The sequence below is a fragment of the Mus pahari genome, chromosome 9, assembly GCF_900095145.1.
Source record: "Mus pahari chromosome 9, PAHARI_EIJ_v1.1, whole genome shotgun sequence".
Lineage (NCBI taxonomy): Eukaryota > Metazoa > Chordata > Mammalia > Rodentia > Muridae > Mus > Mus pahari.
Window position 1 is genome coordinate 44,802,540 of NC_034598.1, and position 15,297 is coordinate 44,817,836.

General features: G+C 55.1%; 1 protein-coding gene across 5 annotated transcripts in view; it reads left to right on the forward strand.

The window, feature by feature from the left end:
- The window catches only part of Dazap1 (DAZ associated protein 1), a 23,889-nt gene that overhangs the window by 5,297 nt on the left and 3,295 nt on the right, over window positions 1-15,297 (forward strand). For 2 of the 5 annotated variants that reach the window (XM_021204800.1, XM_021204798.2), the window contains exons 2-11: window positions 3,591-3,631; window positions 4,007-4,173; window positions 4,363-4,428; window positions 6,826-6,936; window positions 7,528-7,576; window positions 10,195-10,277; window positions 12,266-12,419; window positions 13,458-13,487; window positions 13,638-13,778; window positions 14,416-14,592. In XM_021204800.1, the coding sequence (XP_021060459.1) occupies window positions 3,591-3,631; window positions 4,007-4,173; window positions 4,363-4,428; window positions 6,826-6,936; window positions 7,528-7,576; window positions 10,195-10,277; window positions 12,266-12,419; window positions 13,458-13,487; window positions 13,638-13,778; window positions 14,416-14,592 (1,019 nt within the window). Of the gene's footprint in view, window positions 1-3,590; window positions 3,632-4,006; window positions 4,174-4,362; window positions 4,429-6,825; window positions 6,937-7,527; window positions 7,577-10,194; window positions 10,278-12,265; window positions 12,420-13,457; window positions 13,488-13,637; window positions 13,779-14,415; window positions 14,593-15,297 lie in introns of those variants that run through there. The other 3 variants (XM_021204801.1, XM_021204802.1, XM_029542258.1) reach the window with 2 other exon arrangements.

Genomic DNA, 15,297 nt, shown 5'->3' on the forward strand with positions numbered 1-15,297 from the left:
CCCCCCCGTGTGTGTGTGTGTGTGTGTGTGTGTTTTCAAGGTTGTCAGGCTTAGTGGCCTGGAGGGTTGGAGTTGGAATGTAGAAGTGGGTACTGCTTCCTGAGTGTGATTTTCTGCATTCTGGTGCTAAGTCAGCCAATGCAGGCGGTTGGTGTGTGTGCCTGCTAGAGCTTTCACAAGTGGCCTGTCAGGTGTGAGGGCTGTATCTGGACCCTGAGTATCGGGCTCATGCCCTTGTTGAGCAGAGGTTCCTGTGGTCCTCTTGTGTGGCCCAGGCAACTTTGTTCTCCAGCTCTTCCAGTGACAGGCCTGTGGGACAGGTTGGTGGGAAAGATTGATCTGACTGTGGTCATTGTCACCTGGAGAATGAAAGGCAGGCATACTAGGTATCCTGGCAGCAAGGTCTTTCCAGGAAGGCCTGGGTTTGTGGCCTAGGGCTCCTCTGCTGACCTGGATGAGGGTGTGTGCAGCCTGTGCGTGATGTGAATGCTGGGCCTGTCAGGTTGGGCTGAGCGCCTTCCTGCACCGATGGCAGAAGGTGGGATGCAGTGAAAGGCCTGTGAGAGAAAGGGCCGAGCTCATCCTTCATGTATGTCCCACCTAGAGGCCACCCCTGCTCAGTGTCCCTGCCCTAGGAGCCAGCTGCCTGGCTCTGAGCCCTGGAGCGCCTCAGACCCCAGCCAGGCTGGCTGCAGTTGCTCCTTCTGACACAGCTGATTGGGGGGACAGAGGGGACAGAGAACCTGCTGGGGTGATTTTCTGTGTGTGAGTGTGTGTGTGTCCTGTTGGCTGTGTGGTGCTGAACGATGGTTCAAGGTTCCCTGTGTTCAGAAGAGCCGGGCGTGAACAGCCGCTGATGGGGTGACTGTTGTCACTTCTCTGCCAGCCATAGCAGGCTGCCTTTACCCAAGGCCTTTGCTCCCTGACCACAGTCCAGAGGCTGTAGATGTTGTGTTGCAGGTGCCTGCTGTGAGCCTGACCAGGGTTTGAGCTGCTTCCCCAAGGGCTCTTGCGGATCTGACCCTTTCTAAAGATACTTAGACGTAGGGCCTCTGTCTTGAGTGGCATTGGGGAAGAGAGGTACAGGACACAGGACTGGGGCCCAGGAGGCCATGGCAGAGTAGGGTGTCTCTAACACACTACTGTTTCTTTCTAAGGACTGCCATCTTAGGAACTGAGGTTGTGGTTTGGTCCATGTGACAAGTCCATGTGCACTGAGGACCAGCTGGGAGGGTGGGACCACCAGCGGAAGTTAATCACTAGAGATGAGGCCCCTCATGTCACATCCTCATGTCACTTTTGTCTGTGGGGCTCATGGGCTTCTGTGTTCTCATAGGTGAGTCGCGGAGCCAGCCTAGGGACAGGCAGCAGGGGCTGGGCCTCTCAGACTCATCCCTGTGCCGTGGGTTCCACCATGCCCTGCTGGAAGTCTGGGAGGGTTCTGTTCTGGCTTCTGGGGCCTGAAGGGAAGTGATGGCTGTAGGTTCTGGGTTCAACGGCAGGATGTGGGGTGCAGGTACCCAAACATGGCAGTTTGCACAGGAGTGAGGAGTCCACCAGCTCCCCCTGGAGGCGCCTTGATTGTTGGCTGTCACTCATAGTCTGTCCTGCAGAGCTAAGTGGCCTCTCTAGTCCCCAGTCTGCAGGTGCTGACTCGCTGGGAGCTGGGGCTCTGGCTCTCATTTCTCTTTTTCACTTGATTGGATACTTTGTCGTCACCTCAGCCATAAAGGAATTGAAATCTGCACCCTGGAAACTTCTAGAACCTTTGTGAACATGGGCCTGTCTTACCTGATGGACTCTGCTGAGCCCGGCAGAAAGCCTCTGTGCACCCAGGCCAGAAGCCCAGCTTTCCTCAGCAGGTGGTATGCAACCTCAGTAATGTCCCCTCAGGCCCCACGTCGGGCCGGGCCTGTGGCACTGCAGGGTGTGGATGCACTCTGCTGCCTGAAGCCAGGAAAAGAGCCGGGGACCTCAACCCACTCCTCACACCTTCTGCATGTCTGTGTGCTGTTGACATGGGTGCTTTCCTTTCTTTCTCTTTCCTTTTTAAAAAGCCTTTTGTGGGCTCCAGTTTCTCATTGGTCCACAGTTTCTGAGTGCTGGATTTCTCCCATGCGTGTACCACCACACCTAGCATTTGCCCAGTGTCTGTACCTGAAACTGCATCTGGGCCCAGAGCCGGGACCCATCTGACCGGTTCCTCTCCTGTGCCCTGTGGCCTCCTACTTGGTTAGGAAGTCCCGCTGCCAGTGGCTGGTGTTGTCACAGGGCTTGCTGTGTTTTGGTTTCAGTGGCATTGCTGTGGCTTGAGGAGGCATGGCTTTATGTTAATGAGGCCAGGCCCTGAGCCACCTGTGCAGTTAGTTGCCTAGGCTGGGTCGTTTGCAAAGATTTGGCTTCAGGAGGCCAGGACAGGGCACTTCTTCCACAACTGGGAAGGAAGGGATTTGTGTGGTCACCCATGCTTACCCATGGTTGGCACCTCTACTGTGGGACTTTGTTGCGGGGGTCACTTGGACCACTTGAGGACTCTCGCGTCTTAAAGCTCCTGGCTCACATGTAGGGCCTAGTTACTGCATGCAAGGCGGTAATATGCCTACCTGCACAGGGCCCTCTGGTTTCCAGCCTGCTATGCTATAGTTGACTGCCCATGGGTGGCAAAGGATAGAGGTTCTAACATTTCCTATAAAAGGAGCAGGTTTTATTTTATTTTTAATTTATTTTATTAGATATTTTCTTCATTTACATTTCAAATGCTATTCCGGATGTCCCCTATACCCTCTTCCCTTATTTTATTTTTTGGTTTTTGAGACAGGGTTTCTCTGTGTATCTTTGGCTGTCCTGGAACTCACTCTGTAGACCAGGCTGGCCTCGAACTCAGAAATTTACCTACCTTTGCCTCTCAAGTGCTAGGATTAAAGGCGTGTGTCACCACGCCCAACTAAGGGGCAGGTTTCTTATAGCTGGAGTTTGACGGTGGTGCTGGCTCCGGGTACCCCCTCTGCTCAGAGATTTGCCCCAAGTATCCTATAGGGTTGGCAAGCAGAGCTTCAGTGTGGCCGCTATGGGGTTGGGGGTGAGGCAGGCTCTCCTGCTGGGCCATGCCTCATGACCCAGAGCTGGGGATGGATTGGATGAAGCCTGAGTGCCTCAGGTGACAGAGTTAGTGCTCACTGCTGAGGCCCAAGGGCCATCTGATACAGCTGCTTCTCGAAGCTGGCCTTGGAGATGGCGCTGTATGGATATGGGCCCCAGGCATGACACTGGCCACTGCTAAGGCTCTGTTGTCCAGCAGCTTCATGAGACCATGTCCTAGGCTAGGGTCTTAAATCTAGTTGGGCTTAGGCTGTTCTCCTGGTGGTTAGGTCTCGGCAGAAGCTGCAGGCAGTGCATCCTGTCATGGCTCTGACAGGGCCATCTGTGGCAGCAAAGGGATATCTTACCTGCCATAGTATGGAAGCTGGAAGTCCTTCACTGAGTTCTGTGTGGCCCACAGGTTGACTGAGCACATCCCTCTTCCTGTGGGCCTGGTGTGTGTGGGACAACCCTAAAAGGGTCAGCTGACTCTGAGCCTCTTTTCCCTACAGGAAGCTCTTTGTGGGCGGCCTGGACTGGAGTACCACTCAAGGTAGGAGCTGTGGTGTCCCAGCCATGAATGGGCTTGGCTCTGATGCCTGTGAACCTAGCCTTGTGTCCCTTGGCAGAGCTTGCTCTAAAGTCAGTGTGCGCTGGTGGTGTTGTGCTTGTCCGGCCCTGCCCTCCTGTTCCTGGCAGTTAGTCCACCCTTTCTAGCACAGGGCCATCCATCACCTCGGACCCTGGGCCCTCTCCCCAGCAGTTAGCTGCCAAGCAGCTTGGGTGAGGCTGCTGGTGTGTGTGTATGTGGGGGGGTCCGTGTGTGTGCTTGTATACATGGTTGTGTGTGGTTTTGTGTGTGTGTGTGCGTGTGTGCTAGGACATGTGTGCTAGGACATGTGTTGCCTTTGTTCCTGTCTCCGAGCAGAGACTCTGCGCAGCTACTTTTCCCAGTATGGTGAGGTTGTGGATTGTGTCATCATGAAAGATAAAACCACCAACCAGTCTCGAGGCTTTGGATTTGTCAAGTTTAAAGACCCCAATTGTGTGGGGACAGTGCTGGCCAGCAGACCACACACCCTAGATGGCCGAAATGTAAGTGACTTCATGGGTCCTCCCATCTTTGCCCACCTGTCTGAATTAGTTGGCTGTAGGGTTCAGGCTATTGTCGGCGGGGTGTATTAGAGGGTAGACCCTTTAGGTGTGAGCCCTGGGGTGTGACGGGCGTAGTGCCCTTGACGGGGTAGCTTCCTGCTCATAGCTCTGGCCTCACGTTTCCCACAGATCGACCCAAAGCCCTGCACACCTCGGGGGATGCAGCCAGAGCGAACACGGCCCAAGGAAGGCTGGGTAAGGCTGGGCTGGGCTGGATGCTCTGTCGTGCTAGAGGGTGGTCACCATTTCCCCCTCTGCTCGCTGACTTAAGGGAAATGGGACTCTGGAGGATGCTGCAGCCCTTGAGAGCCAAGGACCATCACCTTGGGCTGGGTGCACAGTCTTCCTAGCCCCTTAGCAGCAGGGCCTACCACCTGTCCAGCTGCTCTCATGCTGAGTGGAGCCAGTGTTTCCTGAAACCCTGCTCCACACCTTGGCAGTCCCTGCCTGGCAGCAGGCTATGCCTTCGCGTCCACACGGGCCAGCTGTGCAGGCAGAGATGGCTGCCTGGGAGGGGTCTGCTTCCGCTGTGAATGGCAGCCTGCTTGTTAGGTGAGCTGGCGCTGGGACGAGAGCTGCAGGCTGCCATCCCCCACTTACTCTCCAGATGTATTTGTATTCGTTTGCTTGTGGGCATTTTCTTTGCTTTTATGTCTCTGCACTGCTTGAGTGCCTGATGCCCTGGGAGCTGGAAGAGGTGGTCAGATTCCTCGGATTGAGTTGTGACAGTTTTTTTTTTTTTAAGATTTATTTATTACATGTAAGTTCACTGTAGCTGTCTTCAGACACTCCAGAAGAGGGAGTCAGATCTTGTTAGGGATGGTTGTGAGCCACCATGTGGTTGCTGGGATTTGAACTCAGGACCTTTGGAAGAGCAGTCGGGTTCTCTTACCCACTGAGCCATCTCACCAGCCCCGAGTTGTGACAGTTTTGAATCACCATGTGGGTGCTCAGACTCAAGCCCTGCCCTCTATCTGCTGAGCCGTGTCTCTAGCCCTTTCCCGTTAAGACATTCTGTCTGACTGGTGTGCTTTGGACGAGACCTAGTGAGCTTGTGATGGTCAAGAGCCCCACCCTCTCTTTCATTTAGGAAAGTCAGTTCCAAGAGGTTGAAGGCCTAGCACAGCAGTGTGCTTGCTGTCTTAGAGCTGTTCACACAGGCCTCGGGGAATGGCGGTGGGGGTGGGGACTGCTGTCCACACCATGGCACTGGCTGGCTCACTCTGTGACTCTTCAGCGTGGGCCAGACTGCTGAGGTGCACTGCACACGCGAGCTCCTCCCTGGGCACGCGCACAGTGACTAGCAGAGTGGTGTGCTTCCCTGCTCTCCAATCTTACTGAAGCCCAAGCCAGCCTGGGACCTAGGATCTTCCAGCCTCAGTCTCCACATGGTAGCCTGACAGGCCTGTGCGACCACAGCTAGCTCAGTTCAGTCTTGATTGTGCTATCCTCACCGGGGACAGGGTTAGAGCCACAGGCGGGAGCAGCAGTGGAGGCGGGGCAAGGTCCTCCATGATTGCTCTACTGCCAAAGCATTGTCAGGTCCCCTGTGTTCCCAGGTTTTCACACCCAGCTGGTGTTCATGAGACTGCCTTTCTGTTTTTTTTTTTTGAACCTTGCCAAAATCCCCATCCGCACTGGGAATGTAGGTCATTGGTGTGTGCTTCCTAGGCTGTAGAAGGCTCCAGTTTTGTCCCAAGCACTAAAAAATATAAAAAGTAAGGCCAGAAGTCCCGTCTTCACATTGCAGGTTGTTTTGTCTGTTTTTGAGACAGGGTTTCTCTGTAAAACCCTGGCTGTCCTGGAACTCACTGTGTACGCCAGGCTGGCCTCGAACTCAGAGACCCACTGCTTCAGACCTGTTGCAGGCTTGTTGCTGTTACTGTTCCTAACTGGCTTTTTAAATTTTGTTTATGTTTGGTGTCTGTGGACATGAATGTCATAGTATGCATGTAGATGGCAGATGGCAACTTCGTTGAGTTCCCTTGCTGGGATGTATACTGCAGAGGCAAGTACCTGTAGCCACTGAGCCATCCTGCCAGCCTAAGAGTACAGGCTTTCTGTTGGTTTGAGACTGGCTCTTAGGTGACCTCTGCAGCAGTCCTGAGTGGTAAGCGCAGGCCCACAGGTACCTGCCCTGACCACAGACCTTCCATTCTTGTGGTCCAAGGCAACATGTGTAGTGCCCGAGGAAGTGCTGCAGGTCTATTCCCTACTGGAATCCCCAGAGTAGTCATGCAGATTCAGGATGTGGTCTGGTTTTAGCTGACTCAAGCATATGAGCTGGAGTAGCAGTGGGTGGGGATGGGAGGCAGGGGCAGGTGCCTGGTCTGGAGTGAGAGTGGGTTTCAGGTATAGAAGTACACAGTGAGACTGCCTCAACAAAACAAATCAGCGAGGGAAGGCCATACAAGGGGCCAGTCTGCTGTCCCAGCATTGCAGAGCCCAAGGCAGCAGGACTGCCATGAGTTGAAGGCCATGGTGAGACCATCTCAGAAAGAAGTACAAAGCCACAGAAAAGGGTTGTGTGGTAGCCAACCCGTGTGGGGGGGTAATCCCTCAGAAGTCACTGACCCCCCTCCTTCTTGATAGCAGAAAGGACCCAGGAGCGACAGCAGCAAATCCAACAAGATCTTTGTCGGGGGCATTCCCCACAACTGTGGAGAGACGGAGCTCAGGGAGTACTTCAAGAAGTTTGGAGTGGTGAGCTCCTTGTGCCATCATGGCTGCCCCATCTCCTGCCATGCCCTAACACCTGCTTCTCCCCATCAGTGCTGCCTGGGGTTTTAAGGAGAGGAGGTCAGTGGGCAGTGAGGAGCTGGCCGTGCCTCACAGGCATGTATGCCGCCTTGTGATGGTCAGGCAGCTGGCCCTAGTTAGACCAGGGCCTCTGAGCCACTTGGACACGTGCGTTTATGCCCACAGAGGATTCTGCTATAGGAGCAGCTGGCCCGGTACTGAGCTGTGTGTACTGTCTCACCTGGTGCCTTCCACAGGGTGGAACCCTGTGCTCAATGTGGGGATTTGAGTAGCTAGCTGGGGCAGACAAGACAGCTTGGCTTAAACTGCTAGGTAGTGCACTAGTATGTTAGCAGGCATGGCAGCGTCCTGGTGACCCTGGGTAGTGTGTGTCCATCAGACTTCATCCCACCTGGGGCATGCAGCCCCCACAGTTGCTGGCCTGCCTTAGCAAAGTTCTCCTTTAGCTGGTCCCCAGCGACCTTGTGGAGTGGGCTGAGTGGGTCTGTGGCACCTACCTCCACAAAGCCTGCCTCAATCACGCTCTGTCCACAGGTCACAGAGGTGGTTATGATCTATGACGCGGAGAAGCAGCGGCCTCGAGGTAAGGGCTAAGCCCGTTCATCCTGACCCATGTCCTCCCCTCAGATGGCAAACTATCTCGCCCTAGACAGGCCACGGTCAGATGCTGCACAGCCACTGCCATTGGGCCACATACCAGACAGTCTCCGACCTCTACTCACATCACATGCTCTGCTCCCCTCCCCTCCGGACATTCTGCCCCCTTCACATGAAGATGAGCACAGCTTTGTCTGTAAAGGTCCTCCAAAGCACAGGCACCTTACCTCATCCAGCTGCCCTAGCCTGCCGGGCTGACTGCCCCTAGCCTCTATCCAACCACCGCCCTAGCTGCCGGCACTCAGTTCACACACGGGCCCAGGAGCGGGAGACAGCCGTGCTCTCTGGCCCTTTTCCTGGCTGTTGGTTACCCTCATTTTTGGTTCAGCATCCGTTTGGACCATAGTACTCCACGCCACAGGACCCTCACCTCACACAACCCTCCCTTCACACCCTGCATCCCTCAACACACACAGCCTTCATGCACATGTCCCTGTCACCGATGGCCGCTCAGGCGCTCGTGGTGCGCCACCACTCAGGAGCATAGTTTGCCATTTGAGCCTCCTCACTCGTCCAGGGCGCACTGCTCACTTGTGTGCTTAGCTGTTAAGTCTTAGTCTTAATTTACGGTAGACATACATGCTTAATGACGTACGTAGTGTCATAGAATATGGTACCGTTAAGTAAGCTGTCTCCTCTCTTCTGTGATTGTCTGTGATTAACGATGTCTCTCTAGATCTCTCTCCAGGTGCTAAGTTAAGTCACACAGGTACAGGCCCGCCCGCAGTCAGAGGACGGAGCGGCTTTGCTCCCGTGGGGTGTAAACGAAGTTTCAGGGTGTTTGTCCCGCTGCTGCCTCTGACACAGCGTTGTAGACAGCCTGCCCCGGCTCCTCCCCCACGACCCACGGCCTCTTGCACTGTGCCTGGACCCAGCCAGCCCGGTGGCTTCAGACACTCCCGCCGTTTGAGAGAATGTCAACTTTTCACATGTCTTCATCACTATGTTGTGTTCCAAATGCCGCCTCTGACTTTGCGAAGCCTCGGTGTGCGGGACTCTGAGGGCAGCTCCTAGGTGCTCCCGCCCAAGGCTGGCACAGCTGCTGCCGCCCTCCCGCCACCCGGCCTAGCCAGGCCTAGCTAGTGTTGTTGACCCAATGCTGGAGGGGCAGCAGGAGCTGGACCAAGAGCTTTGGGGCTGGCGTGTGGGCCTGTGTCCTCTGGGGGCTTGGAAGTGTCCCATTGGGTGGCAGATAGCAGGGGTTGGGTCAGCAGGCCCCTCAGCACCTCCTGTCTTGACTCTGCTGACTCCTCGAGGGTCTTGGAGGGTCTCGGAGCTCCCTCTCCTTCCTGCTTCATGTCTGCCGACTTCAACAGCAGGCTGTCTTGTCCCCTGCCTCTTGGTCCCCAAGCACCCTGTCTCCAGTGTCCTTTACTCTCCTCTGTCCCTTTGTCCTTGCAGCTCTGCTAGAGTTCACCTCCAGCATTGGGCATTCCATCTGGCCTCTCTCCTGCCCCACAGCATCTGCGTAGGACAGCAGGAGCCCTGGCCCTCCTGCCTGTCCCATCTCACCTGATTCCTCAGCTGCCTTTTCTTTCCTGTTCCCATCTCTTCCTGCCCGTATCCTCTTAGGGTTACTTTCCTGGTTCAGCCCCAGTACCCCATCTCTTCAGCTTGTGGTCCTATCCTTAGACCACTTCTTCCCAGCTTCCCTGTCGCAGTGCATAGGGACCCTTGTCACACATCCTTCTGTCCGCTATAGTTAGTTCTCTTGGAGCCCTTCTGTCTGGAGCCCCCTCACCCTTTGCTCCCTGAGGTCCCTGAGCGCTGCTGCAGGATGTTAGTGTTCAATTCGGCCTCGGTGGAGACCAGAGACCCTTTCCCTCCTGCCCCTAGTCGGGTGGCCGCGCTTGCTTGCCCCAGACCAACCAAACTTCGTTTATACTGCCACTTTCTTGTGTTTGGGAAATGCTAAATTTTTTTTCCTTTGAAATTTTCTTTTTTTTCTTTTTACTTTTTTTTTCTTTTTTTTTTTTCTTTTCTTTTTTTTTCTTTTTTCTTTTTTTTTTTTTTTGATGACACCATGCCTCTTGCTGTTGCTGCTGACAGCAGAATTTGACCTGCTGGAACCCGTTGTGGCCTGTATCTTTGTGTATTACTGTATTTACCTTATTTACCTATATTGTCTGTGCATAGAGGAGTAGGACTGTTAGATATAGGACTCCGCGGGCTTAGCCAACAGTGTTGGGTAAGCCTGGTGAGGCGCAATAGGAACTGCACTTGGTACCGCCTAGAACAGCGGGGGCTGCTGTCAGCACTAGCTGCGAAGCAAATTGCAAACCCCAGGGGAAAAGCTGGGTTTCAGAAAAGCCAGAGCACCCACACACACCCCCACCTCCCAGGCACCCCTCTTCCCCATGGCTGTACTCAGCCTGGAGAAGGGTGAATGTCACCCACTGTCCCCAACCTGCTCTGGGCCATAGCCCCTCTGTACACGGGCTTTGTCTGAGACCCAGCTCGACCCTGTGGCGCCCTGATACTGTTCATCATCCTGTTTTGTGTCACACGCCCTGCTACCTTGATTCACTCTTCGTCGTTGGCTAGGTTTTGGATTTATTACTTTCGAGGACGAACAATCAGTGGACCAGGCTGTCAACATGCATTTTCACGACATCATGGGCAAAAAAGTGTGTAGTTGTAGTTTTATTTTACCTTAAGACTAAGCCAAGCCTTAGGCAACGAGGGGCTTCACTGGGAAGTGGGCACTCCCTGCAGGACATCCATGGGGCGCTGCCCCTGGACAGGGGGATGGGGTAGAGGGTGAGACCCTGGGAGGTGGGGGCCTTCAGTGAGACCCTAGTGTTGCCTCAGGCTTGGTTTCCATGACCACTCCTTCAGATGTGGCCCAGCCCCTTGTGTAACAGTGACCTTAATGTGATGAGCAGGAGCCTCCACAAGCCTGAGGTCCAGCTCCAAACCGAGAGAGACTGAAACATCCTGAAGGATTGGTTTTCTATCGGGTCACTTACTGTGAAACTCCGGGACCAGCCACATGCTCTGATAGCACTTAACCACGTGCAGTCAAGTGACCTTTGGTGTTCCGTCTTCATACTGTGTTGCTGCCAGAGTGGGCAGGGCAGGCCCAGGGCTCCCGAGATTCCAGGCCCCAGCTCTCTGTAGCTGCATGCGCAGGGTTCCCGTTCAGACCTTCTCAAGTCCACTTCAGCCTCCTTAGCATGCATGACTGACCCAGTGGTGGCAGGCCTTAGCCCCGAGACTAGATCTACCTGCCACTCCTGTGGCTGCCTGGCTGTGCTGGGCCCAAATACAGAGGGACAAGGAAATCTTAAGCTCTGGGACCGTGCAGCGTCCCAGGCTCTGGGCTTCCTCTCTTCCTCCCAGACAGACCCCAGTGAAATGGGGTGGTCTTGTTTTGACACTTCCTGCAGGCTCGATTGAAGCCAGCATGCAGACTGGCGAGCACGGCAGTGATCTGAGAATGCTGTGTGCAGTGTGAGGGTCCCTAGCCTCAGCTCCTCTCCCCTAGAGAGCCCAGCCTGCCATTGCTGGCCTTCACTGGACACTGCAGCGTCTGGGGGACCAAGTGTCCAGAGCTGGGCCTGCATGATGATTAGCCCAAACTGAGAAGCCACAGCCCAAGTTCCTCTAGTCTTGGGTACACATTGCTCTGTCAGCAGGACGAGTCCCCAGGGGCTTCAGGGGCTCATTAACTCAGAGCTGTGTCCCTGCTTTCACATTGCCCCAGCTTACAGCATCTGCTTCCCAAGTTGCCACCATCAGACCGCTCTTGGGCACTGGCAGGGGTGGGGGTGGGGCTGTGCTTCTGCTGGCAAAACACTAAGCACTCAAACACAGTGCTCAGTTCCTGCCCGAAGGCACTACTGGGGCCGTGTTCTGGGCTTAAGCCTGGGGACACAGGCAGCCTGGGCAGGGGCTGCTGAGTAGTCAGTGTGCCCTCGAGAATGAGGTCACACCTTGGCCTAAGTAGGCCATGCACTCCAGCTTCTGTTAGGGCCCCTGTCTGCTGTCCCCTGTCCCCTTGCTGGGCCAGGGCTGGGCTGCTGCCAAACACAGTATGAAGGTTGCTTACTGATCCCAATGTCCATTTTATTGCATGTTTGTTGACTTTTTGTTAGCTGTATCGTAAGGCTCTTACATCATCCCTCTGACATGCCTTTGAGTTAACTGAGATTCTTTAAGCATTAGCCTGGGGAAGGTAAGTCTTTATCTTCCACTAGACATTTTCAATAATTGAGTCAAAGCCAGCGTGTTTCTCAGGTATGCAGGGGGCGGGGGGTGGCTGGGCTCTTTGGGTGCAAGGAGACTGCCTTCTCTGTAAGCAGGGTACCCCTTGGTGCCCCCCTTGGCTGTCTCCCCAGGGCTCTTGGCCTCCTGCTGCTCCTTGCAAGGGGGGGGGCACAGGGCGTCTTCTAGATGCGTCTGTTGTACCTGAGAAACATTTTTTTTTTTTTATAAAAAGAAATAAAAGAGCAAACTTTTTTTTTTAAGAAAGAAACTTACTGGCCTAAGTAAGCTTATCTTAAGTACTCACTTTAAGTCATAAGGCGCTAAGTGTAGTCGTAAGTCACCATGGGTGTCTGAAGGGCAGGGGTGCCACCTTGGCTTCTCCCTAAAGTGCACTTGGTTTGTTTAGGTGGAGGTTAAACGGGCTGAACCTCGGGACAGCAAGAATCAAGCACCAGGACAGCCAGGAGCCAGCCAGTGGGGCAGCCGCGTGGCGCCCAGTGCGGCCAACGGCTGGGCGGGCCAGCCCCCACCAACGTGGCAGCAAGGATATGGCCCACAAGGTAAGGCACAGGTGTGGTGGTGTTCCTGCTAGCACATCCTGTAGGTGGTGACTGCTTCTCTGTTCCCCAGTGGTAGGGCAAGTCCCGCCACAGGAGCGGCTGCCTAGGAGCCCGGCTGTAGGAGGCATGTGGTGTGACTCTTGAGTTACCCTTTGAGGAGCATGTGGTATCACTTTGGCTAAGTGTGTCACCTCCTGTGCCCAGTCCCTGGCTGGCAACAGTAAACACAGGAGCTTGACAGTGGCTGCCTAGGAGGCCCCAGTCTGCAGGTGACCCCTCCTGTTTCTAGGATTCCCTCTTTGACCTAAGTAGAACATAAGGGTTTGTTCCCTCTATCCTGGGCATGCGCTCAGCTCCCAGGCTTCGGTGACGTTTACTGCGGACAGACAGACACCATAGCCTCAGGACAAGTTCCTCCTCTCCCTTCCTTCACAGTGAGACAGGACCACTGTGTTGCCCAGGCTAGCCCTGGACTTTGCGGTCTTCCTACCTAAGTCTCAGAGGGCTAGGATGGCAGACCTCCATCACCCCGACACCAAGCCACTGTACAAGGCATCTCCTTGGCCACTGTGTGTTCTTGCTCTCTTGCAGGCCCTGCAGGTGGCTGCATCCCCTCTGCTGCCGATTCTGTGCCACCTCCCAGTCCTGGCCTGCACGGGGCCTGTGGGGGATGGGGATGGGGGCGGGCTTCATCTGAGAGACTCAGCTGCCTCTAGCTGGTCCTGCCTTGGCAAGGATCGGATCTCTGTGTCTGGGACCCAGTTGATGACGCAGTGACATGTCGGGTTTTCCTTGCTGCTCTGGGAAGAACTGCTTAAGGGAGTGTGTGAGACTCATGGTGTGAGGGCGCAGGCCATCTTGGTGCAGCAGAGCCGGGTCCTGTTGCTTGGGTTCTCCTCTTTATGAGGTTGGGATCCCAGCTGTGGACAGACCTTCCCTCCTCAGACCTATTGAGAAACTTGTGCATGAGACCAGGAGTTCCTGGGTAACACCACGGTCAGTCACTGAAGACTAACTGCCCTTCTGTTCTCTGTCTAGGGATGTGGGTGCCAGCAGGACAGGCCATTGGTGAGTCGCGTGGAAAGGGGCCAGTTGCACACTCCAGGCCTGTTGCTGTGGGCACTGGGTTACTGGAGTTGGGAGGAGACCATGGATGGGACCTGGGTCTAGGCTGTGCCAGAGGGTTTACTCCAACCTTTTTCTACTCTTGTGTTGCAGGTGGCTATGGCCCACCCCCTGCGGGCAGAGGAGCCCCGCCCCCGCCCCCACCCTTCACCTCCTACATTGTATCCACACCTCCTGGAGGCTTCCCCCCACCACAGGGCTTCCCACAGGGCTATGGTGCCCCACCACAGTTCAGTGAGTGCTATCCCCTTGGAACAGTCCCAGCATATCAACTGTCATCCATCCAGGACTGGCTAAGAGTTCGTGGGAGGTTCTCAGATTATTGGGCTGTGCTTCGTGTAGGCTTAGGCCAGTGATGTCTATAGACTGCAGTTAGGGTATGGTAGAACTCTGGGAAGGAGCTGAGCCAGGATCCCCACCCCCACACACTGCCCAAGGCACAACAGTGGCCTAGGTCTAGTTCACCTGGCCTAGCTTGCCTGGTCCTAGCAGACACAGCCAGCTCAAGCGGCCAGCCTTTCTGACACTGTGGTCAGTGGTGGCTTCTTTCTTCAGATGCTGGGGTGGAGGCCAGGGCTTCCTGCAGCTAGACAGACATTCAGTAAGTAGGTGCATCCTGGCCCTGTAGTGGCTAGCTGTGGCTTCCAGAGTTTTCACCTAGAATTCCTTGCTATGTACATTACTGTTTGGTGCTCTGGTCTGCTTCTGTCCTGAGCAGCCTGTCTGAGCTGTCTCCTTGGGATAATGGCCCTGGGCAGAGTCCCAGCCTGCGCAGTGTCTGGTAGGATGCTCTAGGTGGACACTGGCCCTATACTCAGTCGGTTCTGGGGCTGGCACCGACTCTTCATGCCCTGCTCTCCTTTCCCTACAGGTTTTGGCTATGGTCCTCCGCCCCCACCCCCTGATCAGTTTGCCCCTCCAGGGGTCCCTCCTCCACCTGCCACCCCAGGGGCTGCCCCACTGGCCTTCCCACCACCTCCGTCTCAGGCTGCCCCAGACATGAGCAAACCCCCAACAGCCCAGCCGGACTTCCCCTATGGTCAATATGGTAAGTGGCTGTGGCCAGCTGCTCCCTGGACAGGCTACCAGACAGGATTCTGGGATGCTGGACCCCCATCTGGTGCCCCTGTGGGAATGTGGGCTCCCAGGGTTCCTGTTGAGTCCTTGGGCAGGGTTACTCTAGCTCTACCTTAGCTGGGGAAGTCCCTATCTTGTTCAGTCATAGCCTAGGACAAGCAGTCTCTGGGGTGTGTGGGGGGGTGGGGACAGCAGTCTCTGGGGTGTGTGTGTGTGTGTGTGTGTGTGTGTGTGTGTGTGTGTGTGTGTGTGTGTTTTGCCTGGGAGGTTGTTTCTGTTCTTGCCCCTTTGGAGCCCAGTGTTGGTCGGAGGGATTAGGTCAGGGGAGTGGCCAGGCTCTGGACTGGCAGCTTCTGTGGCCCAGGACCTTGTCATGGTTGATTTTGGGCTGTTGTGGAAGGTTGCTTTCTCCTCTGCCTCTGCCATTGCTGCAGGAACTCTCTCCTCATTGCACAGTAGTGAGCTTCTGCCCTGCGTTTGAATCACCATTCTCACATATGCTGGGCATGTGTCCCTCGGAGTGACATCCTCAGCCTTAATTTAAAAAAAACAAAAGCTTTTCATGCACCAGGAGGTGGTAATCCCAGCACTCGGGAGGCAGAGGCAGGCAGATTTCTGAGTTCAAGGCCAGCCTGGTCTACAGAGTGAGTTCCAGGACAGCCAGGGCTACACAGAG